The following is a 21,604-nucleotide window of genomic DNA, read 5'->3' as shown; positions in this document are numbered from 1 at the left end:
ATACCCAGCCTGCCTTGAGGAGGAAAGGAAGAATGAGGGAGGGCGCGGGGGATGTAGACAAATGGACTAGATAAAAAATAATGGAAAGTAACTTAATTAAAGAGGCTCGAGCCGAGTTAAAAACAGTAATGATTTTGAATTGGAGAACTACAGGTTTTAAAAATGAAAGGGAAAGGGGAAAGAAAGGAAAGGAAACTGGGGATAAAGAGCCTCCAAGATGATTAAATGGAAGGAGAAGGAGGCATAGGAAGGAAGGGGTAAAAATAGTCCTGCCGTGAAAAGCAGGAGCACGTGGGGAATAGTCGGTGCCGTTGATGAGGCTGGGTGATAGAAAGACAGATCGGGGAATTAAAGGCTGCTCTGGGGGGAGATGGCTCCCTGCGGCTTTTCTGGCGTTCTCGGAGGCACGAGGGTGGCCAAGAAGAAGGCTTGAAGGCTTCGTTGAGGAGAAATGGGAAACGTAGGAGCAGCCCTAATGGAAAAGGAGAGCCGCCCCCGTGTACTCCGGGCGCACGGATAGCCCTGTCTGGCGATAGCATCTCTCCCTCCTTCTCCTTTGCTTTTAACTCTGTCAAACGTCACCTCTTTGGGTTGAAATTTGGTAATGAAATTTTAATTGCCCCTCTGTGTATGCAAATATCCTGCTGTGCTCTCTACAGCCTGCTGACTAATATTTAACCGCCGTGCTCTTGTCTGGTGCAACCCATTGGAAATACCTGGCCTGGCAGCCAGCCCAGCGCCTTTTCCGTGGCTTTCCGAGCTCTGCGGAGCCTGAAAAGCAGGTGCTGATGGAGCACCTGCTCCATCCGAGTGGGTGCTTTTGGGCCATTTGCTTTTCAGGTCTTGTTTCTCCATCCATAAAGTGGGGATAATAACTCTCCCGTATCTCACCGGGGTGTTTTGATGATAGGGTTAATAACGCCCGCGCCGTGGCAGACCCCAAAAAGCAGAAACGGGTACTGAGGGAACCTGGGCACCTGTGGGAAAGTGTTGTCCTCTGGGCATGTGAGCTGGGGAGGTGAGTTAAGGCAGCAGAGACCTCTACCCTTGCTGAACTTCAAGAGCTAAACCTTGCAGTGCTAAGACCACTCTCTTAAGGGTGTTTTAAGGTGTGGGAAGGATGATGTGCATCATCACATGGACTCTGGCTTGTTGGTATTTGCTCTCCTGCTTCTTTCTGGCGGCTTTGGCCAAGCCTTGGGTTGATCCACTGGGTTTGAGGCGGCTGGTGTGTTGGGTCAAGGTTCTTTGGGTAGGGTGCAGGACCAGAAGTTCTTTGTGGGAGGAGCAAGCGAGGCTGGATGGGCTCTTGGAGACCAGAGAGGAGAGCCTGCAAAGCAGGGAGGAAGGGAGTGGACCAGGACAGCTTTGGGAAGGTAGACCTGTGTCTGCCAGAGCGATGGACGGGTTTGCAAGTCTCATGCGAAGAGATGTGTTCCCATGGGGACAGGAGGAGCAGCAGCATCTGGAGACATAAATCAGCTCACCTGCAGTTCATTTTGAACTGCTGGGCCTTGCCAACCTCCCGCTTTATACGCAGATGAACAAAGGGTCTGGTCATAAGTAACAGCCTCCAGACCACCTAACCAGAGAGTAACAGGGCCGTGCTCCCTGCCTGCTCCGTTAATTTTTCGCCGGAGCCAAAGGCGGTTATGAGAAGAAGCCCGAGCAGAAGTAGAGGCAGTGATGTAAATACTTAGATAAACAGAGGCGAAAGGGACACAGACCCAGAAGATACAAATAGACTCCACTTGCAATTCAATAAAACCTTGGGGCTTTCACTCAGTTCCACATTAACGCAACGAATCTCGGTGGTTTTTGAAGTAAAACCGTCAAGCACCTGGCGTCCGTCGCGGCGTTTTAGGAAGCGCCACTCATCTGCCTGCGAGGGCGGGCGAGCCGCCGCGCTTTCCCCGGGCACGGGCTGCGCGGCTCCTCGGATCAGCTTAGTGTCAGTGCAGAAAGTGTAATCGTAAACACTTACTTTGTGCTCGAGTCGAGGGAGAGGGAGCACGAGCGCGGAGATAAGAACAAATATGCAAGAGCGTAGTGTGTTTTTAATGGAAGGGAGATTTATTTCGCTCCGTGTCTTTTTAAGCCTCTAGATAGATCATAAAAAAAACCCAACCCAACCCACATGCAACCTGTCTGCCTGAAATAGCCGAAATGTAATTTAAAGAGCATAATTTTAACTAATACTTCACTTCAGAGACACCTGCCCTATATTCATTGGAGATGCAGCCTGCATTAGAGCATCGGATTTATCTTCGGAAAGGGTGTTTGAGCTCCTTTGTTCCTGCCGGGTCCCTTTTGACGAGGGAAGTGGCACGGTGCCGATCCGGCATGCCGAGTCCTCTGTGTGATGCTCGCTCCTCCTGAGCAGAGAGCTGAGGGGACATGGGGAGAGCCCCGCACTGTCTGGGAGCGGGACTGGGAGGGCGTGACTCCTTGCCCTCTCACTGGTTTTAGGGAGAGGAGCTGAGGTTTTGCGCGGAGTTGAGCATGCACTGATGGACCGGATGGGGAATATCATGTAAACTTGCTGCTTGTTGGTATGGGAGACTCCAGGTTGACTGGGAGGTGCTATTGGCAGACACATCCACTCGGGATGCATTCCCTAAACCAGATCCGGGCATCTCGGCTTGTGGGAGCCCAAGCTACACAAGGACGTGGCTCATAGGACTGTCCTTATGCAGAGATCTCCCCACCGTCAGTTCCTGTGACCACAGGTTCTGGGTATCTTGTAATCTCTTATGCTGTTGTCTTCATAGTAAGCATGTGATTAAGGGAAATACTCGGAATTGTGTTGATAGAGAGAAGAGACCCCAAGAGACCAAGTGTTTTGCCCAGGACTCCTCTGGAGCAGGGACTGGTGCAGGCATCAAGCCATCCTTCTCTGCAGCAAGGAGGCTTTTCTAACATTAAAAAAAAAAAAAATTCCACAAATCATTGTTTTCTCCTGGGATGTGACTCTGTGGAGGAAAGGATCCAATGTTGTCCCGCATCCCTCAGGAGATGGCCGTGTCCCAGACAGCCCCGAGATCCCAGGTGGCTTGCTTCTGCTGGGAGACAGCTATCAAGGATGAGGGAGCGGGAGGAAGGATGGGGAGAGGAGAGCTATTGTCAAATCCCTAGCTCGCCCTTTCTGATCTGAAGTTCACTTGTAATATTTTTCTCTACTCGGGTTGCTAATGCGTTTTGTTCTCCAGAGTGTGCGTGGCCCGACTTCCCGCGCAGCCTTTAATTAGTTTCTGGATGATGACATCTCCGCTGAGAATCATCTCGTCGTGTCCCTCCAATCTCCGGGGGAGATAAAGGAATCTAATAAAGACATTCAGCATTTCTAGGTGACGGGTTTGACAAGCTTTGTATTAACAAGAAGTCGCGTTCAAACTTTCTCAGGTGCCCTCGGCATGCTGCGGCTCGTCCCCGCGCCGGGACTTTTCCCAGGGGATCTGACGGAGCCTCCACCGGTGCCTACTGGGACGAGAGGGGCAGAGCTGGGGACCCCGCGTCCCTGAGCAGGGCGAGACAGAGCCACTGTCGGTTTGATGGTTGCTGTCGTGCCCGGAGGAGAGGCGTCAATAATGCTGGAAAGATGATGCAGGTGTCTCAAGGTTTCAAGCTTCTTCAATTTTCTGCCTTTTATGAGGTGTTGCTTGGCTTGCAGGGGGAATCCCAGGTGGCTTGAGGTGCAAAAACTGGAAACAAGATCCTTGATCCGTGCAGCATGCGTGGAGCTGAAAATGAGATCTGGCTAAACCGTCAAGCAGTCCGTGTTTGCCTGCATTTCTTCATGGTCAGCAACACAAAAACTTTATTCTTACATCTTCATGGGGTTCTTTGGGGTTTTGAGTGTTGTGGGTTTTTTTGGGAGAAGCAGTTTATGAAGGAGATCAGCATCATTAGGCTGCTTTTAGAGAAGGCAACAAAGTCCAGAGCAGCGCCATGACTTCCTTTGGGTGTCGTAACATGAAAACGAACTCCGGTCTCCCAAACCTGAGTGATGGATTCTGCCTGGTCTATGAAGTTGCTTATTAATAGCCCTGCCAAGCAAGCTCTTGCTTAATTCCCTAAACGTGTGGGGCTTGGTGTCAGGTGTTGCTTCCTTTTTCTGGTAGGAAAAGAAAAAAAAGATGTAGATCCCTTCAGAGCCTTGAAAGCAGGGTGGTGGCAGTCTGGGTGCAGGTTGGTGACCTGGACCCGTCCGAAAGTCAGAAAAAAAGTCCTTGTGCTGGACACCCGGCTCTCCTTTCGTGCCGCGTTTATTCTGGCGTATCCCTTGTTGACTGCAGTAGGAGTACGGCTGATTTATGCTGTCATAAGTGGAATCAGATTGGGCTCCCTTTTGGCACTTAGCGATAAAGTTTGTCTGCAGCAACCCTGCTGCTTATGCGGTGAGTTATACCCGCCTTCGCAAATACTTTACTAATGAATGATTGGAAACGTCTTGTTTCCCCCCCCTCCTCCTCTGAATTATGACGGTGCCGTGCCGTATAACCTGCTGCGGAGACGGGCGTAAAAAATTTTGTGTCCTCTAAGCTCGGGAGAGCTGCGCCGCAACAGGAGCCGTTATCTGCTCGGGAAATCATTTAGCCACATCTCGGTGCCGTATGACACATCTCATTACGCCTCGCTTTAGGACGAGCAATTGCCATTAGTTATTTATTAATTGCTTATTAAGGTGGTTACATATGTCCTCGTCATTTCCCGGCTTCTTTCTTCACGTCTTTGGCTGCTGCCGGATTTGCGCAGAGGAAGCTCGATCCCTCGGCAAAGCCGAGCCGAAGCTGGCGCGGAAGGCGGGGGGGTGATCGTGCGAACGCGGGGTAGGGGCCGCCCTGAGGGGCAGGATCGGCCCCTGTAATTGTAGGGTTTGTGTACACAAGCCTACGTGACCGAGCAGCGCGGCTGGAAATGGGCTCTAAGGCCGTGTTTGCCCTTCTTCGCACCCCGTGGGCTTCGATACAGCCCCGGGGTTGCGGTGATGTGATGGAAGGATGACACCCTCTCTGCTTTTCTCTTAATTACGGCTGCGTTAGAGTGGCACAAACACATTTAAAAGCCCATTACGATGCACCTGTAATTGAAGGCGCAGGCCTCTCCGTTTGCTGTCTGCCTTCCTCAAAATTCAGACAGGTTTTGAACACAAAACAGGGAGAAGGCACGACGGAGGTGCCTGGCACGGCAGCAGGACCTTCTCCCGACCCAACTCTGGCTGCAACCTGAAGGAGTTGGATGGGGAGCCCAATACGGGGGTCCCTGCCCGGCACCCAGTCCCAACTGGCCTTGGTGGACCCTCCTGTTGCTGGCGTGGGAGCGCGGGCTCGATCTGGCTCGTAGCATCGCCGCGAGCGGGGATGGGGCCCCCGGGGCTCTCGCTCGCCACGTCCCAGAGGCAGGACCCGTGGTAGCAGCGCTCAGTAAAACACGGGGAAGTCTGCGGGTGACAGCGGTAAGAGGCTGTTATGAAAAGCAGGAGCAGCAGCAGCAGCCTGATGTTCAGGAAGCTGCCAGCGCGCATCACGGATCACCTGCAGAACGCAAGTCTGAATGTCCCTCCTCTTCTTTCTTCGAGACACTTTTATAGTTATTCTTTGTTGTTTCCTTTGATCTGGAGCAGATGTTGCTCGTGCCGGAAGAGGGAGGTTTGCGTGTTTGATGAAGGGAAAGCAGGGCACTGCTGGGCTTGCTGGGAGAGCCCTCTCGCTCGCAGGCTGCTATTGGGGACCGCGGATCCCGCTCCTCGCTGGGGCAAGCACCAGCTCTGCCCAACTCCCACACCGGAATGGGTTTACAGGTGTGACACGTGTTTCTGCACTCCCTGTGTGGCTGCCAAAACTAGGTAGAAAGGAGGTGATTAAGGCAAGAAAAAAAAAAAGGCAATTACTTCTTGCAAGCACCCAACTTTGCGAGGCTCATCTGAGTTCTCCTTCCCTTTCTCTGGTGGAGAGATTGCTCCAGATCCACGCTGCCCCTAAAAGGGGCCTCTTACCTGATGCATGGCTGAAATTTTGGGGTGTCTGGGGATCCCAGCTGTGACGGGGGTACATCAGGAGACAGCAACGGGGGCACGGTGTCGGGGAGAGGAAAGCACAGGCAGTATGATCATTGCACACAAGGAAGATGAGTGGAAGGAGTAATGATGATAGGAGATGGGAGGGCCAAGGGGTACGTGCATGGGATGTGTGAGCTTTTGCACCCATCCTGGCTCTGGGACGGGTGTTTGGAGGTGAAAGCACAGCGGGAATATAGTCAGTGCCTGTGGCAGGAGGGTGTCTGTGCTGCAGGGAACCTGTCTGTGTAGGCAAGTGCGTATGCTTGGATCTGCAAAGTCGTGTATCACCTGACTGAGCCCCCTCAGACGCGTACCACGCCATATGGTTTAGTTAAATATTTAAGCAAGCTGCTTTCTGTCCCGAGGACTCCCCGTGCGCAAGCAGGAGCCAAGTCCCGGCAAAGCGAGGCCGTGCCCTGGGCACCCGCGGAGGGCTGCGGCAGCCCTTTCCCAACGTCCTGGCAAGGATAGGGAAAAAAAGAAGACGTCAGATCGATAAAAAAACCAGCCCGTCTCTGGGGAAATTTGCACTGTGTCGCTGGAGCAGCTTGGCCAACGCTGCCATGTTTAATCACTTTTGAGCAAGAGAGACGCCGTGCACAAAAGGACTGCCCGCAAGGAGAGGGATCCCGCCTGGGAAGCCTGCGTTTATTTAGCGTTATTTATTGATTCATTCCCACAGGGGCACGGCTCCATCTGCATCCTGCGCTCAGCATAAGACATTTCTCCTCTGCCCCATTGCCGCAGAGATGCCAACTGACGGAGGACGCGTTCTAATGCAGAGGGAACGCGAGCGCCGGTGACTATCGAATAATATTAAATACGTACTTGCGATCACTTATTTATGGAGATTTCCCTCCCTAGTGTGGCAAAAGCCTTGCAACATACCTGTTCAGTCTCCAGAAAGGTATTTTAAATAGTTCTTGTGGTTAATTATTCAAACGTTTAATTAGCATACAGTAACTGTCGTGTTAAATCCGAACATTCCACGTTTAATTTAAGGGTTAGCTAACGACGTCGCTGGCGTTGTCGCTCTGGTTTGCTTCCCGGCCGTTCCTGCCTCATCTCGTGGTGGGTGGGCCACGGTAAATGGCCTCTCCCAAGGCGCGTGTCCCAAGTGGGTTTTTTCCCCGGCACACGAGCGGCTCGAGCTGCTTTTGCACTTGTTGCAAAGTCTCCCGTTGCCCGGCCAAGCAGCAACGCAGTCGTCTCCCCTCTTCTGCCTGGTCCGAGCAAAATTTAAATCTCCTGCTGTATCGCTGAGGAGGGGGATGTAACGCTAGCGTTTCGGAAAATCCAAGTTTAATTAGTTTTAATTATATTTTAGAATCTAGTCAGTTGGTTGCATTACAGATTTTTGTCTCACCCGGGTGGGTGCAAATCTGCGTGTGCGGCACAAAGTCTGACTTGTGGTTTTTTCTTTAAAGCCCTACAAAACAAGCTGAAATGGGTTGGTTGCTGCGCAGTCAGTAGTTAAAAACATCCGAAGGGTTCCTGTGTGATTTAGCGAGCGTCGCGTGGAAGATGATGGATAATGCTCTAGTTTTGTCAGGACTTTTATCGGAACCTATTGCTTCTTCCCAGGCGATGGAGGGCAATTCGCTGCGCCTCCGCTTGTCTTGTTCCACCTCTCCGAAATGGCAACGGTGATACCTCCTTGGCCTATTTTCGGTGTGCTCGGTGGTTTTAAAGCACACATGGCTTCCCTGGCTAGCAGTCCCCGTCTCACCAGGAAGACGACGAGGCAATCGTTGCGCCGGTATAATTAATTGTGTCTCCTCAATGGACTGCCTGGCTATTGGCAGAGCATCTCCCAACTCCGTGCGGGCGGGTGGTCCCCGGAGGCATGTGCTGTCCCCTTACGCTGGCCTTAATGACACTGATGCATATTAATATTTCTTTCGATGTCGTCTTCGTGCCCTCCGCTGTCCTGCCCCAGAGCCCCCACTGTTCTGGGAGCATCTGATCCGTAGTTGTCCTCCGGTGCATGATTAGCAGATTAGCTGTCGTGCCCAGAGCAGCAAAAAAATGAACTCCCAGAAGCCCTTCAAAACAGAGAATAATTCATTACCCACCTTGATTTCCACTTAAAATGTACTTTAACTACACTTCCAACTACAAACCCTAAATCACCCTCATGTTCACAAAAAATCCATCATTTTTTATTTTATTGCGCGGCACTGGCATGACATAATCCCTTCCAGAGCGTCTTGGAGTGCTTTACGGATCAATAAATTACTTACCTGCACAGCAGAGGCAATGCGTGCAAGGCCATTGCAGTCATTCCGGCTCGGCACGGCCCCGGGAAGGTGCGGGAGGCGGGGAGGGACGGGGAAGGGGTGTTTGGGAGCGGGGTCCCAGTCAGGAATAGGGGTGTTGTAATGGTCTGGGCTGCAGCTGCCAGCAGGTCGATGAGGGGGGCTCGCCCGGGAAGGGTGGAAGGAGCAGGATGCTTCGCAAGTGATTTGTGGCTCTCCTGCAAAGCGCCGCAACGGGGTGCCAATCCGCTGCTAGGCTCCGGAGAATGGCCTGAAAAAAAATAAACCGGGGAAGGTGATGGTCTTTGTTATGTTCTGCAGGTGCAGGCTGATAACAGCAGCCGATTGTTTTTCTCCTGCAGCCCTGCTGTAGAGCTTGCAGAAACCCCAGCCCTCCCCGGCAGCTGCATCGCATCTTCTGCTCCTCATCCCTTCCCCTTCGGTCACCCCCCATCCTCTGTGTGTGTCCCCTCTTTGGGTCTTGGCCCCTTGTACCCGACCTCCTCCTGGATGTTCACGATGCAGCAGCGTGGCTTTCATCCCAGTTGAGTTTCCCTTCCTTTGCACGGTGGTAGACCTTAGAGGCTCCTCAGTTGACTCCTTGTCTTCACGCGCAGCTCCTCGTGGTGCTTTTCTGGTTGCGAGGACGCGACAGGGGGCCTGCACGACTGCAGAAGGAACTGCGAGCCACGTGCGTGCTTTCGGTGCTCTTGTTGCCCCAAGAACGACTGCTGCCCTCGGGGGAGTTTGGAGGGGGTGGATGTTTTCCCAGTAGGATGCTGGAAAGGTTTCGTTGTAGCTGGAGGACAGCATGAGTACTTGAAGTGGGGTGGGGGTGAAGCACCACTGTGGAGGTGCTGAGGAGGAGCTGTCTCAAGCCTCCCTAAAATGAATGAATCCCCTCTGGCTACAATTTCTTCCCACTTCAACCCCGTCTTCTCTTCCCCCCCTTTCCCCTGTGTGTTCCTGTCAAGTCAGATGAGGTTGATGGGCTACTGCATAGCTTGTCGAGGTGGAAGGAGGAAGGAAACTCAGCCTCCTTCACCCACATTTTGAGATCTGAGTCAGAGCAGAACTGGTTGTATTTTCATTTCCCGCTTTGTGTCATTGCAGTGTCTCCGAAAATCACCGAGATTTCTTCCGACATCTCCATCAACGAGGGCGGCAACGTCAGCCTCACCTGCATAGCTACGGGCAGGCCAGATCCAACAATCACCTGGAGACACATCTCGCCCAAAGGTAAGAGCTGAACGTTACCTGTGTTTCGGGAAGGACACAACGCTCTTTGTGGGTGGCTGGGGAGATGTCGTTGACTGGTTCACGTGGCACTTCGTTGCAAAGAGATGCGCGCTGAAACGATGTGACTTAGTGCGGGAGCTGGTGACTTTGCTGGAGAAACATCCATCTTGGTGGTCTGATAGAGGAGATCATGGTTTCGCTCGTGTTGAGTACTGGCAGTAGGGACCAGGTTGGGGTTGTCATGCGTCCTTGGAGGATTGAATGTGCTTGTCCAGCCCAATTTTGAAAAGTTTTCAGGGAATTCTCGCACGTTGTTTCAAATGGGGGGCTGTAAATAGTGCAAATGAGCAGGAAGACACACGAAGCATTAATTGGTGGCCTTGTTAATTGGTAAGCAAAACCTGAGCAGAACTGTGTGGGTGTGCCTGCTGGGAAGCCAATTCCCAGACGTGCCCGTTCAGGAGCGTATTATCTCGAAGCCCTCTCCCAGCTGGTTTTTGGCTTTTGTTTTGCATTTCACTGACCTGCTGTTCCCGGCGGCTGCGAGGTTCTCACCGGTGAGCTGAGGATGAGGTCTTGGGGCTTTCGGTGGGATGCGGCACCCGGCCAAGGGGGCAGCGCCTGGCTCTGATCCTGTGCTGGCTACATCTCCCATCTAAGCGCTTGTGTTCGACCTCAGTGATTTTTCCCTGAGGTTTTACCTTGGTAAAACTGCCTCAAGTTCTCCTCGGGGACGCCCCGGCCAGGCTGTCCAGCAGCTGAAGGAGACGATGCAGCGGCGGCAGTGATGGATGGTGCCATGTCTGCTCTCTCTGTTCGGCTGCCTGACGATGGCTGCGGTGTCTCGGTGCAGCTCCATTGATTTTTTTTTGCTATTTGTCTGCACTGTAGCAAACTGCTGGGCCAGATCCATCACTCTCCGTAGCCCAGGCAGAGCGCAAGCTGACTCGGCGGCACCTCAGCTCCTTCCCTTGACAGAAGCCTCTGTAAAAACCATTTTCCCCAGAGTACGCGTTGGCCTATCTGCCTTAGGTGGTCGTGCCTTCGAAACGGCGGCCTTCAGTCGGGATGTGTGCGTGGATGAATGATGAAATGCAGGGCGCAGATCTTTGTGTTCCTCTCCGGCCCTGAGCATCTGTCCGTTGCATCAAAGTTGCTGTCGCTGTATCTGTCACCATCAGGCAGCATTTATGGCTGAGGCAGCCCGTGTGCTCCCACCTTGAACGTTTTTCTTCTTTCTCCTCTTCCCCTTGTCTGCCCTGACAATGTGATTTTTGTCTTGCTCAACCTCCTCACCGCTTGCATCTTGTTTTCCCTGCAGCCCCACTCTCCTTCCCGCACCCCCCCCTGCTCCCCGAGGACCCTCCTTTCCCAGTCCCGTGCCCCTCGCTGCCTTCTCCCCCACGCCATCCATCCTCTCCTAACCAGCCTCCCAGCTTACGATGCCTCCGTCTTTCGCGGGGGCTATTTTCTGTGTTTGCTGCCATCCAGCAGATTTCTTTCCCCAGGGAATCTTTACCTGCGCTTGAACCAGATGTTTCCATTTTACTTAGGACTTAGCTGCTATGGAAACTGAGGATGCACCAGGAGAGGAAGAGTGAGCTAATCAGAAATTACCTGTGGCGCTGTGTAATTTGCAGCAGCAGCTCTTACTTGATTTTGGCCATGATTAGGCATTCTGCTTTCAAAACTCAAAGAGAACAAATGGTCACGGAGATTTACTTGAATCTAACCTCCGTCCTGGAGGACGCTGCTGAGCCCGGAGGTGGCCCAAGACAACTTTGGTGGCTGCCTGTCTCTGTTTCTCTCGCTGGGTCTGCCAAGCCGCCGAGGGGGACCTCCACTTCTCCATTTAGCATTCAGCGCACATAGGAGGGAGGAGGATTGGAAGCGTTGGGACTGAAGTGAAAGCCAGGGCAGATGCGCAGATGCTGAGATGGTAACCTTCTCCCTGTGACTCTGATTTGGAGAGCCAGGAGCGAGTTGGGACCCAAAACTAGCTGCCAGCCCCTCTCTCGGTTGTAGGTCTGCCTTGCCGCTCATCCGTGGGGAAAACTCGAGCGTGCCACCTCCTGTTCCTTCTCGCCGTCTTGCTCCGTCTCGCTTGCAGTGGTGGAGAGAAGGGACCAGGGAGAATTGGTGAAGGGAAAGCTGGTGCATAAGGATTTACGTAGCGGGTGGGTAAGCGGCTCTCACCGGTGTCACTGGGGAGAGGCTTTGATGGTGCTGCCTGCGCCGGGCACGGACAGACCGGCAGCTTACGGGGCTCTGGTTTGAGGGCTGGAAGAGCTCCCTGGAGCCGGGAGGAGGAGGGTGTCATCCCTGTATAACTCAGGAGCCGAGGGAACCTGAGCAAGAGAGAATTCTCTGCTAGAGAATTGCACAAGTGCTGCCCCTGTTGTTGCCCCCATCACTGCTTAGGGCCTTGTGCTGCGGCTGGTCCTACCTGTGCCCATCCTCATCCTCCTACCCTGAGCCAACACAGGATGAGAAGGGTCTTGTGACCCTGTGGCAACCAAGATAGGCTGTAGGACGTCTCCTGTCCCTCTGCCCCACTCCTCTCTGTCTTTTTTTTTTTTGTTTCTTCTCCCAGTAATGCTGTATTAACCCACGGCAACTCCTGTTAATACAGCTGAACGGGTTGAGGTGGAAAAAGAAGTCGTAGCTGCTTCTGCCTCGGCGGAGGAGGCTTAACTGCACTGGGGCTCTGCCCTGGCCTCGGATGCTCCAGCTGGCAACGCGACTGCTGCCAGGCACCGGGGCTTCGAAACGCGGCTCACCAAAACCGTAGCAGGGAGCCAAGCTCTGGCATGCGATGGGGCGACTCCGTCTCGCCTTGGCATCCCTGCGGTGCCAAGACCGTTAGGACGGCAGTCAAGAGAGGCGTCCTCGGCAGGGTGGAGGGCAAAGAGGGAGAGAGGGGTGTAGATAACCATCGTCAGGATATAACATCCAGTGTGAAAGCAGCAGCGTCTTTCCAGAGGAGATGGAGGTTGCGCAGAGGACTTGGACGCCGGGGTCTGAAAGGCAGTGGTGTTTGTGCCCACGCACGTTTGTGTTTGCACCCGTAGGTGCCGAGCATCTCTTTGTTTGGAAGGCTTTGGGTGCATTACAGTCCCCAGCCTCGCGGTGCCGATGCTATCTGTAAACTGCGCTGAGGTCTTCTAGTTAATAGCCTGGTTTGGGTCATTCAGGTGTTTCCATAGTTACTGGGCTCTTTATTTATTTTTGGGGGTAACTCTGATGTTGTCATGGCAATTGCCATGTTGTCGGGCTGGCTGTCATCTCTCGGCGGACAAAGGATGGAATTTCTTGGCTAGGAAAAAACGCGGTGTCCTGAGCTTCTGGGCTCACCGTGTTGAGCTAACTGGGGGATAACTATCCCTGCGGCAGCCACGAGACTTGTCGTGCCTCCTGTTAAGCTCAGGTGGCAAGCGTGGTTATCCTGCCATGACGGGCCAGGAGCACGAGGAAAGGGTGTAAAAACTGGGTGCATGCACACGGATACTTCCGCTGGCACATCGGCCTGATGGCACCACTCATCCATCATCGCGCAAGGACATCCTGAGCCAGAGGCTGCATCCAAGTCGTCATCCTTAACAACCCTTGATGGACTTTTCTGCCATGGTTTTGTCTAATTGCTTTTTGATTATTGCTGTAGTATGATGGATTCTGGTGTAAGGCTTAAGACAGCGGCTGCCAGGGTAGGAAAACATTACAGTTTGGCCTGATGGTGTATTTACTCGTAAGAGGTCTGATCGAGAGGTCTTTGTAGTGGGAATCCCTCATTAATCTCAGGATTAGGCTCAGTATTGAAAGCTAGATCCTGTGTGGAGCCGAAGTCCTGAGCTGAGTCCAAGCTGGGATTTGTGGGGTAGGTGGTGCCTGGGCTTTGCAAGGCAGAAGCACGAGACAGGGGAGATGCTGGGAGAGTCCCGACATTGCCACATCCTGGATGTTCTCGGCAATCAGCCCGTTTAACCTCCGTGGCCCCCCGCATCCTCCCTGGAAGAGGTACAATAGCGGTCCCTCGTCTCGCAGGACCGATGGGAGGATAAGTACATTCACGACGTGAAGCACTCGGATGCGGTAGTAATCACAGCTCGTATACGCACTTAAGATAGATGAGACACGGTGGCCTAATGTGGCAGAGGTCTCATGAGATCATCTGTCTATACATCAGCAGCAAACCAGCAAAGGGACTCTGGGAGAAGGCCGGTGTATTTGGATCTATTGATCCTCTCTGGCTCTTGGCAGGGCTTAAAACAAGAGGACAAGCGACTGCAAAAAAAATCCAGCTTGAAGAGTTGCTTGTCCCTGGGAAGGGGACACGTCCTTCCCTCTCAGAGGTTTCTCCATTAAGAGAACTTTAGACCGGAGAGTTGTGCTCTCTGCTCGTCCTTTTAACAGGGAAATTTCTCTCGGAGTGAGCAGGTGGTTTGTGTAAGGCTGCTTCTCTGTTCATCCTGGGTCTTGTGTTTCTGCACTGTCACTTGTCTCCTGTTGAGGGTTCAGGTGGTTTTGGAGGAGGCCAAGCACCCGCCTCACTTCTCTTCTCTGTGTTTGGGCAGCAGGGAGGGTTTGTCTGCATTGCTTCAGGCTGAACACGTGCCAAAGAGCCACTCAAAGCTTGTAGTGCCCTGCAGAAATGAGGGCTTTGAGCCACTCTTGAGGAAGAAGGACTGGGGGAGATGTTGTGTGAGCCAACACAAGACATGTCTCAAAGAAGGGGAGTGAGTCCTCCTACTGTGGCTGTGCGATGGAGCACAGAGCCGGCTCTGAGCTACAGCGTTGGGTTGGGTTGGGTTGGCCGCTGTGCCGTGCGTGACGTCCCACTTCACCTCGCTGCATGCGTCCCCCCGGTCCCGTGGTGGCCAGGTGTCTCACGGAGGCTCAGCCAACTCATTCTGTGGCTGAGCACCTTGTCCTCCTTCCAGGAGGCAGTTGCAGGCCTGGGGTCCAGCTAAATTAACTGAAGCGTTTCAACCGGCTCCAATCCTGTCGGCAGCTCAACCATCCCCTTGTTTACTGTTGAAATAATTACTGCTTTGCCATAATATTAGCTCTGAGCCGTGACTCCATTACCATTATCGCCGGAATATTACCCATTTATTATCTCCCAGCAACCCTGGAAGATGAACACTAGGCTTCAGAGACCAATTGTTTTACAACAGACAGGATCTTGGTGTGCATTGTTTAATGAGGTAAACTACATTATAGCTGGCGTTAATTTGGCGGTGGTGCACTCCACTAAATCATTGTTAACCTGTAAATCTGCCACCGGTTTTGATGCGCGCTCAATCAGCGCGCGCCGGACAGATCGGCCAGGAAAAGGGTCGCCGGTGGCCCGGCTGTGTTTGCGTTACGTGGAGTGCAAATAAATGGGTGGCAGGACTTTGATATGGACGCTGGTTTTGTGAGTGGTCGTGGTGAAGGAGAAGCTGGCATCGCACGTGTGCCACAACCGGCAAAGGGATCCTGCCAGGAGTGAGTTTTTAGCCCCTTGAGAGCCAGCAGCTTCCTCATGGGCTCCCAAGGGAGCAGGATCTGGCCAGGACCGGGCACAGAGGAGCCAGCCGGGATCTGGTGGCGTCGCATTTTGGCTTCCAGGTTTTGCTTTCCTCAAGGAGTGACTTGAACACAGTTCGTATGCCGTGTGCCACGCGCGTGGCTGTGGGTGGCTCCTTTCAGCCTTTCACCTCTGCTGATGTGCCCCGCTTCCTCCTGCTCTTCCGAAGCAGTGGGAGATTACGTACTTGTACGTGTCCATATATCGGTGTAGTATTTTTGATTCCTCGCATGGTGGAAATGAACTCTCTGAGCTGATTTGTTTGCAGATTTGGCATCACTGCCTTTAAAATATGCAGCTTGGTACAAAAATAACAAGACCCCTACCAGCTACAAATGAGGCAATGCCTTTTCCTTAAGAAAAGGAGAGGGAAAAAAAAACCAAAAACCCTCTTGGCTTCAGCATATTCCCCAAACATAGCTTTGCAATGTCACGCTTCCCCTCCTTGCCAGAGGCAGAGCGTGCTCAGCGCCTTATCTCCGCTCGGGGAGGCAGGTGGGCCAGTCGCTCTCGTGGAGCAGCCGGTCGCTGCCTTACCGGGAGGCAGAAGCAGGCAGCTCTGCCTGCACCCCCGTGTTTTATCCGTTGGCTCATCCCGTCGGTTCCTGGATGCCTTTCCCGCAAAGGCGGGACCCGACGTGGTGCTGCAAAAGGCCCTGATCGGCGCCAAGGAGCCGGCACCCCGCCCGAAGCGATGTTAATGAGAGTATCAGAGATTGATTTTTCTTGCCCCGACCCATTTGCGCGACAATCTCATCAGCCCTGCGCGCGCGAAGGGGGACCGAGTTTTGGCAGTGGGGAAGTTTCCATCCGCTCCCATTGCCTGGGACGACGGCCCCAGGCCCGAGCATCCCGCACTCTGACTTTGCGCGGGGACGGTGATTTCCTCCATCCCCACTGGGAAGAAGGGGGTATGTTAGTTATTCTTTTGGCGTGGTGGGACGAGGCAGACGTAACCCAACACACCGCCGGTGTCAGCTTGCCGGATTTTCTCTCTTTTCTTCAGCGACGAGCGCGGTTCCCTCCTTCCCCGGTAAATGTGTGGCTGGCAGCTCGCTCCCTGCCTGGGACCTGCCTTTCATTCAACCGGCGTGGGGACGAGCGAGGGACAGGAGTGGCTGAGATCCGAGAGATCTCCACACAAATTAAAACCTTTTATCAGCCCCTAATAGCTGTGCAAACTAATTATATTTGGGGCAAATTTTGCCAGAGGCTCCCCCGAGGTATTATTATAAAAATCTGAGCCGTGGAAACGCGTCCCCATTCTGTCAACACCGGGTCGCTTCAGCTATAGAAAACTCGGCTCCGGATCGTTTTAGCTCCCGTGATGTGCTTTGCATAAGCCGCCGCAGTTGTTTTCGGGGAGGAGAGAGCCCGGCTGGGCTGCCTCACGTGTTGGCCAGCTCTACCGAGCCAAGGGCAGGGCTGGGTGAGGGGGAATAGCAGCGAAATATTTATTTGTCCAAGCCCTGCTAGCCCAGCAGCTCACTGCGGGGATTCTGGTGGGGTTGGAGCTGATTAGCCCGTGAAATCATGGTCATCTTCATCGCAATATTGCGTTCTGCTCCCTTCTTTCCCTTGCAACATCTACTCTGCTCCCCGAGCTTGCACGGGACAGGGCACCAAGGTATCCCCCGCCTTCGTCGGCCCGCGCCGTCCGTCGATGAGGGTAGCACCAAGGGATGCTTTGAGCCAAGCTCCTGCTCTTGAGGTGTTTGTCCCAGCGGGGAGGAGGTTTTTGCCCCCCCGCCACCGTTCCTCTGCCATCCCTGTGTTCTTCCTCAGCACAGATTGCCGGCTAATGGGGTGGAGCTAGCCTGAGCGCTCTCCATTAATGGTGCAGAATATAAACAGAATAAAGCCTTCATTTCCTGGGCTGTGATTTCATTATTAATATACTTTACAGTTCACAGGTTGTTCATTTGCTTCCATGTTTTCTCAGCTGGTGTAATCTGCGGCGCAGAGTGAGAAGAGTCATAAAATTTCCATTTCCAGTTGAATGTGCGTCCAATTTGCCGTGAAATGTTTCTCTCTGTCGTGAATATTAAGTGCCCGAGGATTCGGTAGCCAGAGGATTATGCAGGGCGGGTTGCCAGCCCCTCTCCATGTCCCGGGGGCGCGGAGGAGCCGTGGGTGCAGAGAAGGAAAGGTGACGCGGCGAGGTCTGGGGACCAAGGGAGAGGAGAGAGACGGGGAGGAGAGGAAGAAACCATGTGAAATATCCTGGAGGGAAAGGGAAAAAAGTTGGAGAGTGGCAAAGAGAGTGACTGTGAGGAGGGATGTGGTGGGTGAAGGATGCTCCACCTCCTCATTTCCTCATCCTGCAACCCTGATACTTGGTAGGGAAGATGTTGCGCCAGCATCTGCTCCAGTCTGTACATCACTCGTGGGTGTCTGAGCTTGGTCAGTGCCGCGGGCTTTGAGGCTGTGCCCTTCACTGGAACAGGTTGCCCAGAGAGGCGGTGGAAGCCCCATCCCTGGAAACGTTCCAGGCCAGGCTGGATGAGGCTCTGAGCAACCTGATCTGGTTGGGGATATCCCTGCTCCTTGCAGGGGGGTTGGACTAGATGACCTTTGAAGGTCCCTTCCAACCCTAACCATTCTATGATTCTATGATTCCCCTGGCCTGAACATGAGTAGAAAGAGGGTTTCCTTGTCCCTGGTGAGGCTGAGAAACACCAACGCGCTTTATGGGCAAGGAGCTGAAAAGCGCTCGCGAGCCGGGGCTGCTCGCCTGCGCCGTACCGAGCTAAAGAACAGCAGTGAAGAGCCCCGGCGTTGCAGGCACTGCTGCGCACACAGAAAAGGGGCTTGTCGCATGAACTGGGGAGAAAAAATAGCGTTCTGCTCATGGTGGCACGGCCAGCAGGAAAAGCAGGGAGATGTCCTGGTCACCCCTCCCCTGCCCTGTCTTTGCAATAGGTGCGGGGGGGAAGGGGACAAAACCCCAAATTCCAGTGATGTGCCCAGGCCGTCGGAATAACTCGGGTGCTGCCTGGAGCCGATGGCGCCGTTTCCTTCTGGCTCTTTGTTGAAATGACTTCTGCCACAGCATTCGTCTCTGCAGAGGAAAAGAATGCCTCTTCCTTTCCCATCTTCTCTCAGTCAAGTCAAGATAATAATAGTCTTTTTCTGATCCCCTGAACTTTCCCATCTGCTTGGTAAAACAATGGCAATTCTTTTTTCCTCCTGGCCTCTCTCTCTATCTTCCTCTCTTTTATTTTTATCCTCCTGCAGTATAATTTAAAGCCGGAGCCATGCCGTAGCCCATGGGTTTTTCCCCTTCCAGTGATACGCTGCTGTTACTTCAAACGGCTTTTCCCTGCCAGAGCGATGCCTCTCCGCCGCCCTCCCCGCGCCCGATACCTTCACAGGAGGCCTGGAGTGGGGACGATGGGCTCGAGCGCCGGCGCTCCTGTTCCCAGTCCGTCCCAGTGCCCTCCCATCACTCATCCCTGCAGTTCCTGGTAGGACTCCCCATCTCCCCTCCCCAGGAGGGATCCTCACCATCCACCCACAGCCCTCCGCGTCCCCCGGCCGCGCCGAGCCCATCCGTCTGGCCGCCCGCGCGTTTCCCCGGCTCCTCTCCGTAAGCTGCGATTTTGCGAACGATCCTCCAGAAATGGAGACATCAGTGCCATAAAACACAAGGGGACGGAGCAAGGCCACTGGGCTGGAAAATAGCGTGTCTGGAAAAAATAAAGACAGGCTAAAGATGATGGAGAGGAGGCGGTGAGCTTCACCCTGCCGTGATTCGGATGGCTCCAGGGGGTGAAGAGGGGTCGGGGGTCCCAGGGGAAGGAAAATATCCCCCATTTGCAGAAAGCCATGGCAGCGACGGTGTCTGGGCCGTGCAGGGAGAAGGGAAAGTTTCCCAGATCTCCGTGACTTCTTGCCAGCGCTGGGGATGGATTTAGCCAGCACTTGATGCTTATTTTTTTTTCCACTCTAATGCCATTATGCCACTTGCTTCCCATCCTAGGGATATTTTCTTAATGCGGCTGAAATACAGCTTAAGGGAGGTTAGAGCCGTTTAACGCGCCGGATTGCGATTGCTTCTTAAGAGCTTGTCCTACGGAGAAAGCCTTTGGGCTTAAATTTGCAGCCAGAGGGACCCCACGGTCCTGGCCGCCGGCAGCTGGCTTTCAGAGAAAATCCGGAGGAAAGCGGGATGCTTCCCGTTTGGCAGGGGACGGGGATGCTCTCGCCTGCAGAGCGATGCCAGTTGCGTGCAGGAGCGTGGTCGGGAGGGGATGCGGTGGATCTTGCCACCAGTGTCCCAACTGGGTATTTTTTTTGGGGGGGGTGTTTTGCGAAAGTCTTGCAAACAGCAGGCAGGAGCACCTCGTTTCTTGGTGTTATCTCTCCTCACCAAGCCTTGTGCACCGCAGCTTCTCCTAGAGACGGCGAGAAAGCTGCCAGAAATGCGACGGGCTCCAGGAAAAGCCAAGTTGCGACAGGATTTAATCAAGGAGCAGCGCTCCCACAAACAGGATGCGTGTGCTGGAGCGATTTTTTTTTTTTTTTTTTTTCCGGCAGCATCTGTCACTCCCTGACATCTTGGTATCATCGCAGCAAATTATTTAAACACTACCCACTGTACCCCATCTGTCAGGCAGCCCCTCCGCACGTATGGGGCCCTACCTTGCCGCCTCTCCGAAGGAACCCGCCGGCCAAGGCTGAGCGCCAAACCAACGGGACAAATTAAATCAAAAGCACGGCTTCGGCACCCAGGGGGAAAATGCACATCAGCTTTGACTTATTGCGCGGCGCGCGCTTACAAGAGAGAAGTAGCGGCTTTTGTCACTGCGAGGGGCCATGAAAAATGAATTAGGGCCGCTGCTGGGAGAGGGCACGCAGGAGAATCTTTCATTCCGGCGACACTGTCCTCTCTCACCTTGCAAGAAGCAACGGTGAAAAAAAAACATGGAGGGGAAGAGAGAGGAAGGAAAGAGAGAGGATTTCTTGTTAGGGTCTGGCTCTGGGCTGCGTGGAAGGAAGAGCGGCTCAGGTGCCCCGAGAGCAGCATCGGTGCTCGGGGAGGAGCAGGGTGCTGCCGGGAGATGCTGGCTCATCTGCAGCGGGCTCACCTCCGTGGGAGCCTCGATATTTGGTTTTCGCGCGCCTTTTGCATGCAGGGAGGCGGAAGAGCTGCGTGGGAGCTGTCTCGGTGCCGGCAGCAGCCTCTGCTGAACCCGGGAGCATCCATCCCTCCCGGGGCCACCACGAGGGCCGAGGAGGATGATGTCCATCTCTGCTTGTGATAACGGGCGGGTATCGTTAAGAAAAGCAGCCCTCTAATGAGCCCTACGCTCATTGTGGCTGATCTGACACCGCTTAGGTGCCTCTAACGGGGTGGCACGGGCCGTCGGGTGCTTCTCCTGGGGCTCGCCATCCTTACCAGCACCCCGGCAGGAGGCAGGGACTGGGAGAGGGCGAGGATGCTCAGTGCCGGTTTGCCGAGCCCCGAGCTGCCTTGCGCGGAAATAAACGGGCTCATTCTTTATTCCACTCGTTTGCTCCTGAGTTAGAGCCTCGTTCAAGGGTGGTTGGTCCCCAAGTTGTTTTGTTTTGTTTCTTTAAATATTAATTTCCATAATCCTTTTATTTCCCAAGGAAGTACTTCTGGCGAACAAAAGGTTTAATGCTCCTCTTTTATTCCCGGTAACAAATAAGTTGCGTGAGGCATGCAAACATCCCGGCAGCAGCGAGCCGCGCGTGTGCGGCAGCCGCTTCACGGCGATGAGCCGCATTAAAGTAAGAATCGCAGTGCGCAGGGGATGTGGGAAAAGCATCCCTGGGGGGACCACGGGTCCCACGGCAGCATCTCCCCAGAGGTGCTTGCCCGGAGAGGGAGGGCAGCGAGCCCGGCCGGCACCGGGAAGCCCCCCTTGCAGCTCCGGAATCCCAATCTTTTGCGTGGCGGCATCTCCGACACGCGTTTTTGAGCCGGAAGATTTGAGAGCCCAAGGCCGGGAAGCACAATAGAAGATAGACTGCTTGTACCTCATTGTCTGGAGAATAGATGGGCTGCGGGCTCCCGGAGAATAGGAGCTGCCACTCAGGCAGCTTTAATAGAACAGGCGGCAGATAGATTTCAATAAAAGAAATGAGTATAAATATTGTTAGAGGAGAAGAGAGGAAAAGTGAAAAAGATCTTGTTTGACGAGTCACAGTGGGAAACTTTCAAGGACTTTTAAGCTAAAAACTCTTCACAATGGTGCTGTAATGGGCGGCTCGGCTGCGTGGCGCAGCGCCGGCGAGGCAAGCGGGCTGGGCTGGCGTCCCCGGCGCGCCGCGGCACGGCTTTGGCCCGGGCACAGGGCACGGCGGCGAGGTGGCCGTGCCAGGGGACCCCACTCAGGTTTTGGGTCGCCGTGCCTTGCTTTGGCTCTCCAGGGCGTGAGTGGTGAATATAGACTGTAGGTTGTGAACGTAGGCTGAGCGGTGGCAGCTGGAGGGTCTCTGCAAGCTGCATGT

At 53.9% G+C, this 21,604-nt stretch overlaps 1 protein-coding gene across 7 annotated transcripts in view; it reads left to right on the top strand.

The window, feature by feature from the left end:
• The window catches only part of LOC104480213 (protein CEPU-1), a 303,720-nt gene that overhangs the window by 267,956 nt on the left and 14,160 nt on the right, over positions 1–21,604 (top strand). For all 7 annotated transcript variants that reach the window (XM_086765981.1, XM_086765984.1, XM_086765980.1 and 4 more), the window contains one exon: positions 9,430–9,555. In XM_086765981.1, the coding sequence (XP_086622107.1) occupies positions 9,430–9,555 (126 nt within the window). The remainder of the gene's footprint in view (positions 1–9,429; positions 9,556–21,604) is intronic.

The sequence above is a fragment of the Chlamydotis macqueenii genome, chromosome 24 (genome assembly GCF_036417535.1).
Source record: "Chlamydotis macqueenii isolate bChlMac1 chromosome 24, bChlMac1.mat, whole genome shotgun sequence".
Lineage (NCBI taxonomy): Eukaryota > Metazoa > Chordata > Aves > Otidiformes > Otididae > Chlamydotis > Chlamydotis macqueenii.
This window is presented reverse-complemented; position numbering and strand designations above follow the sequence as displayed.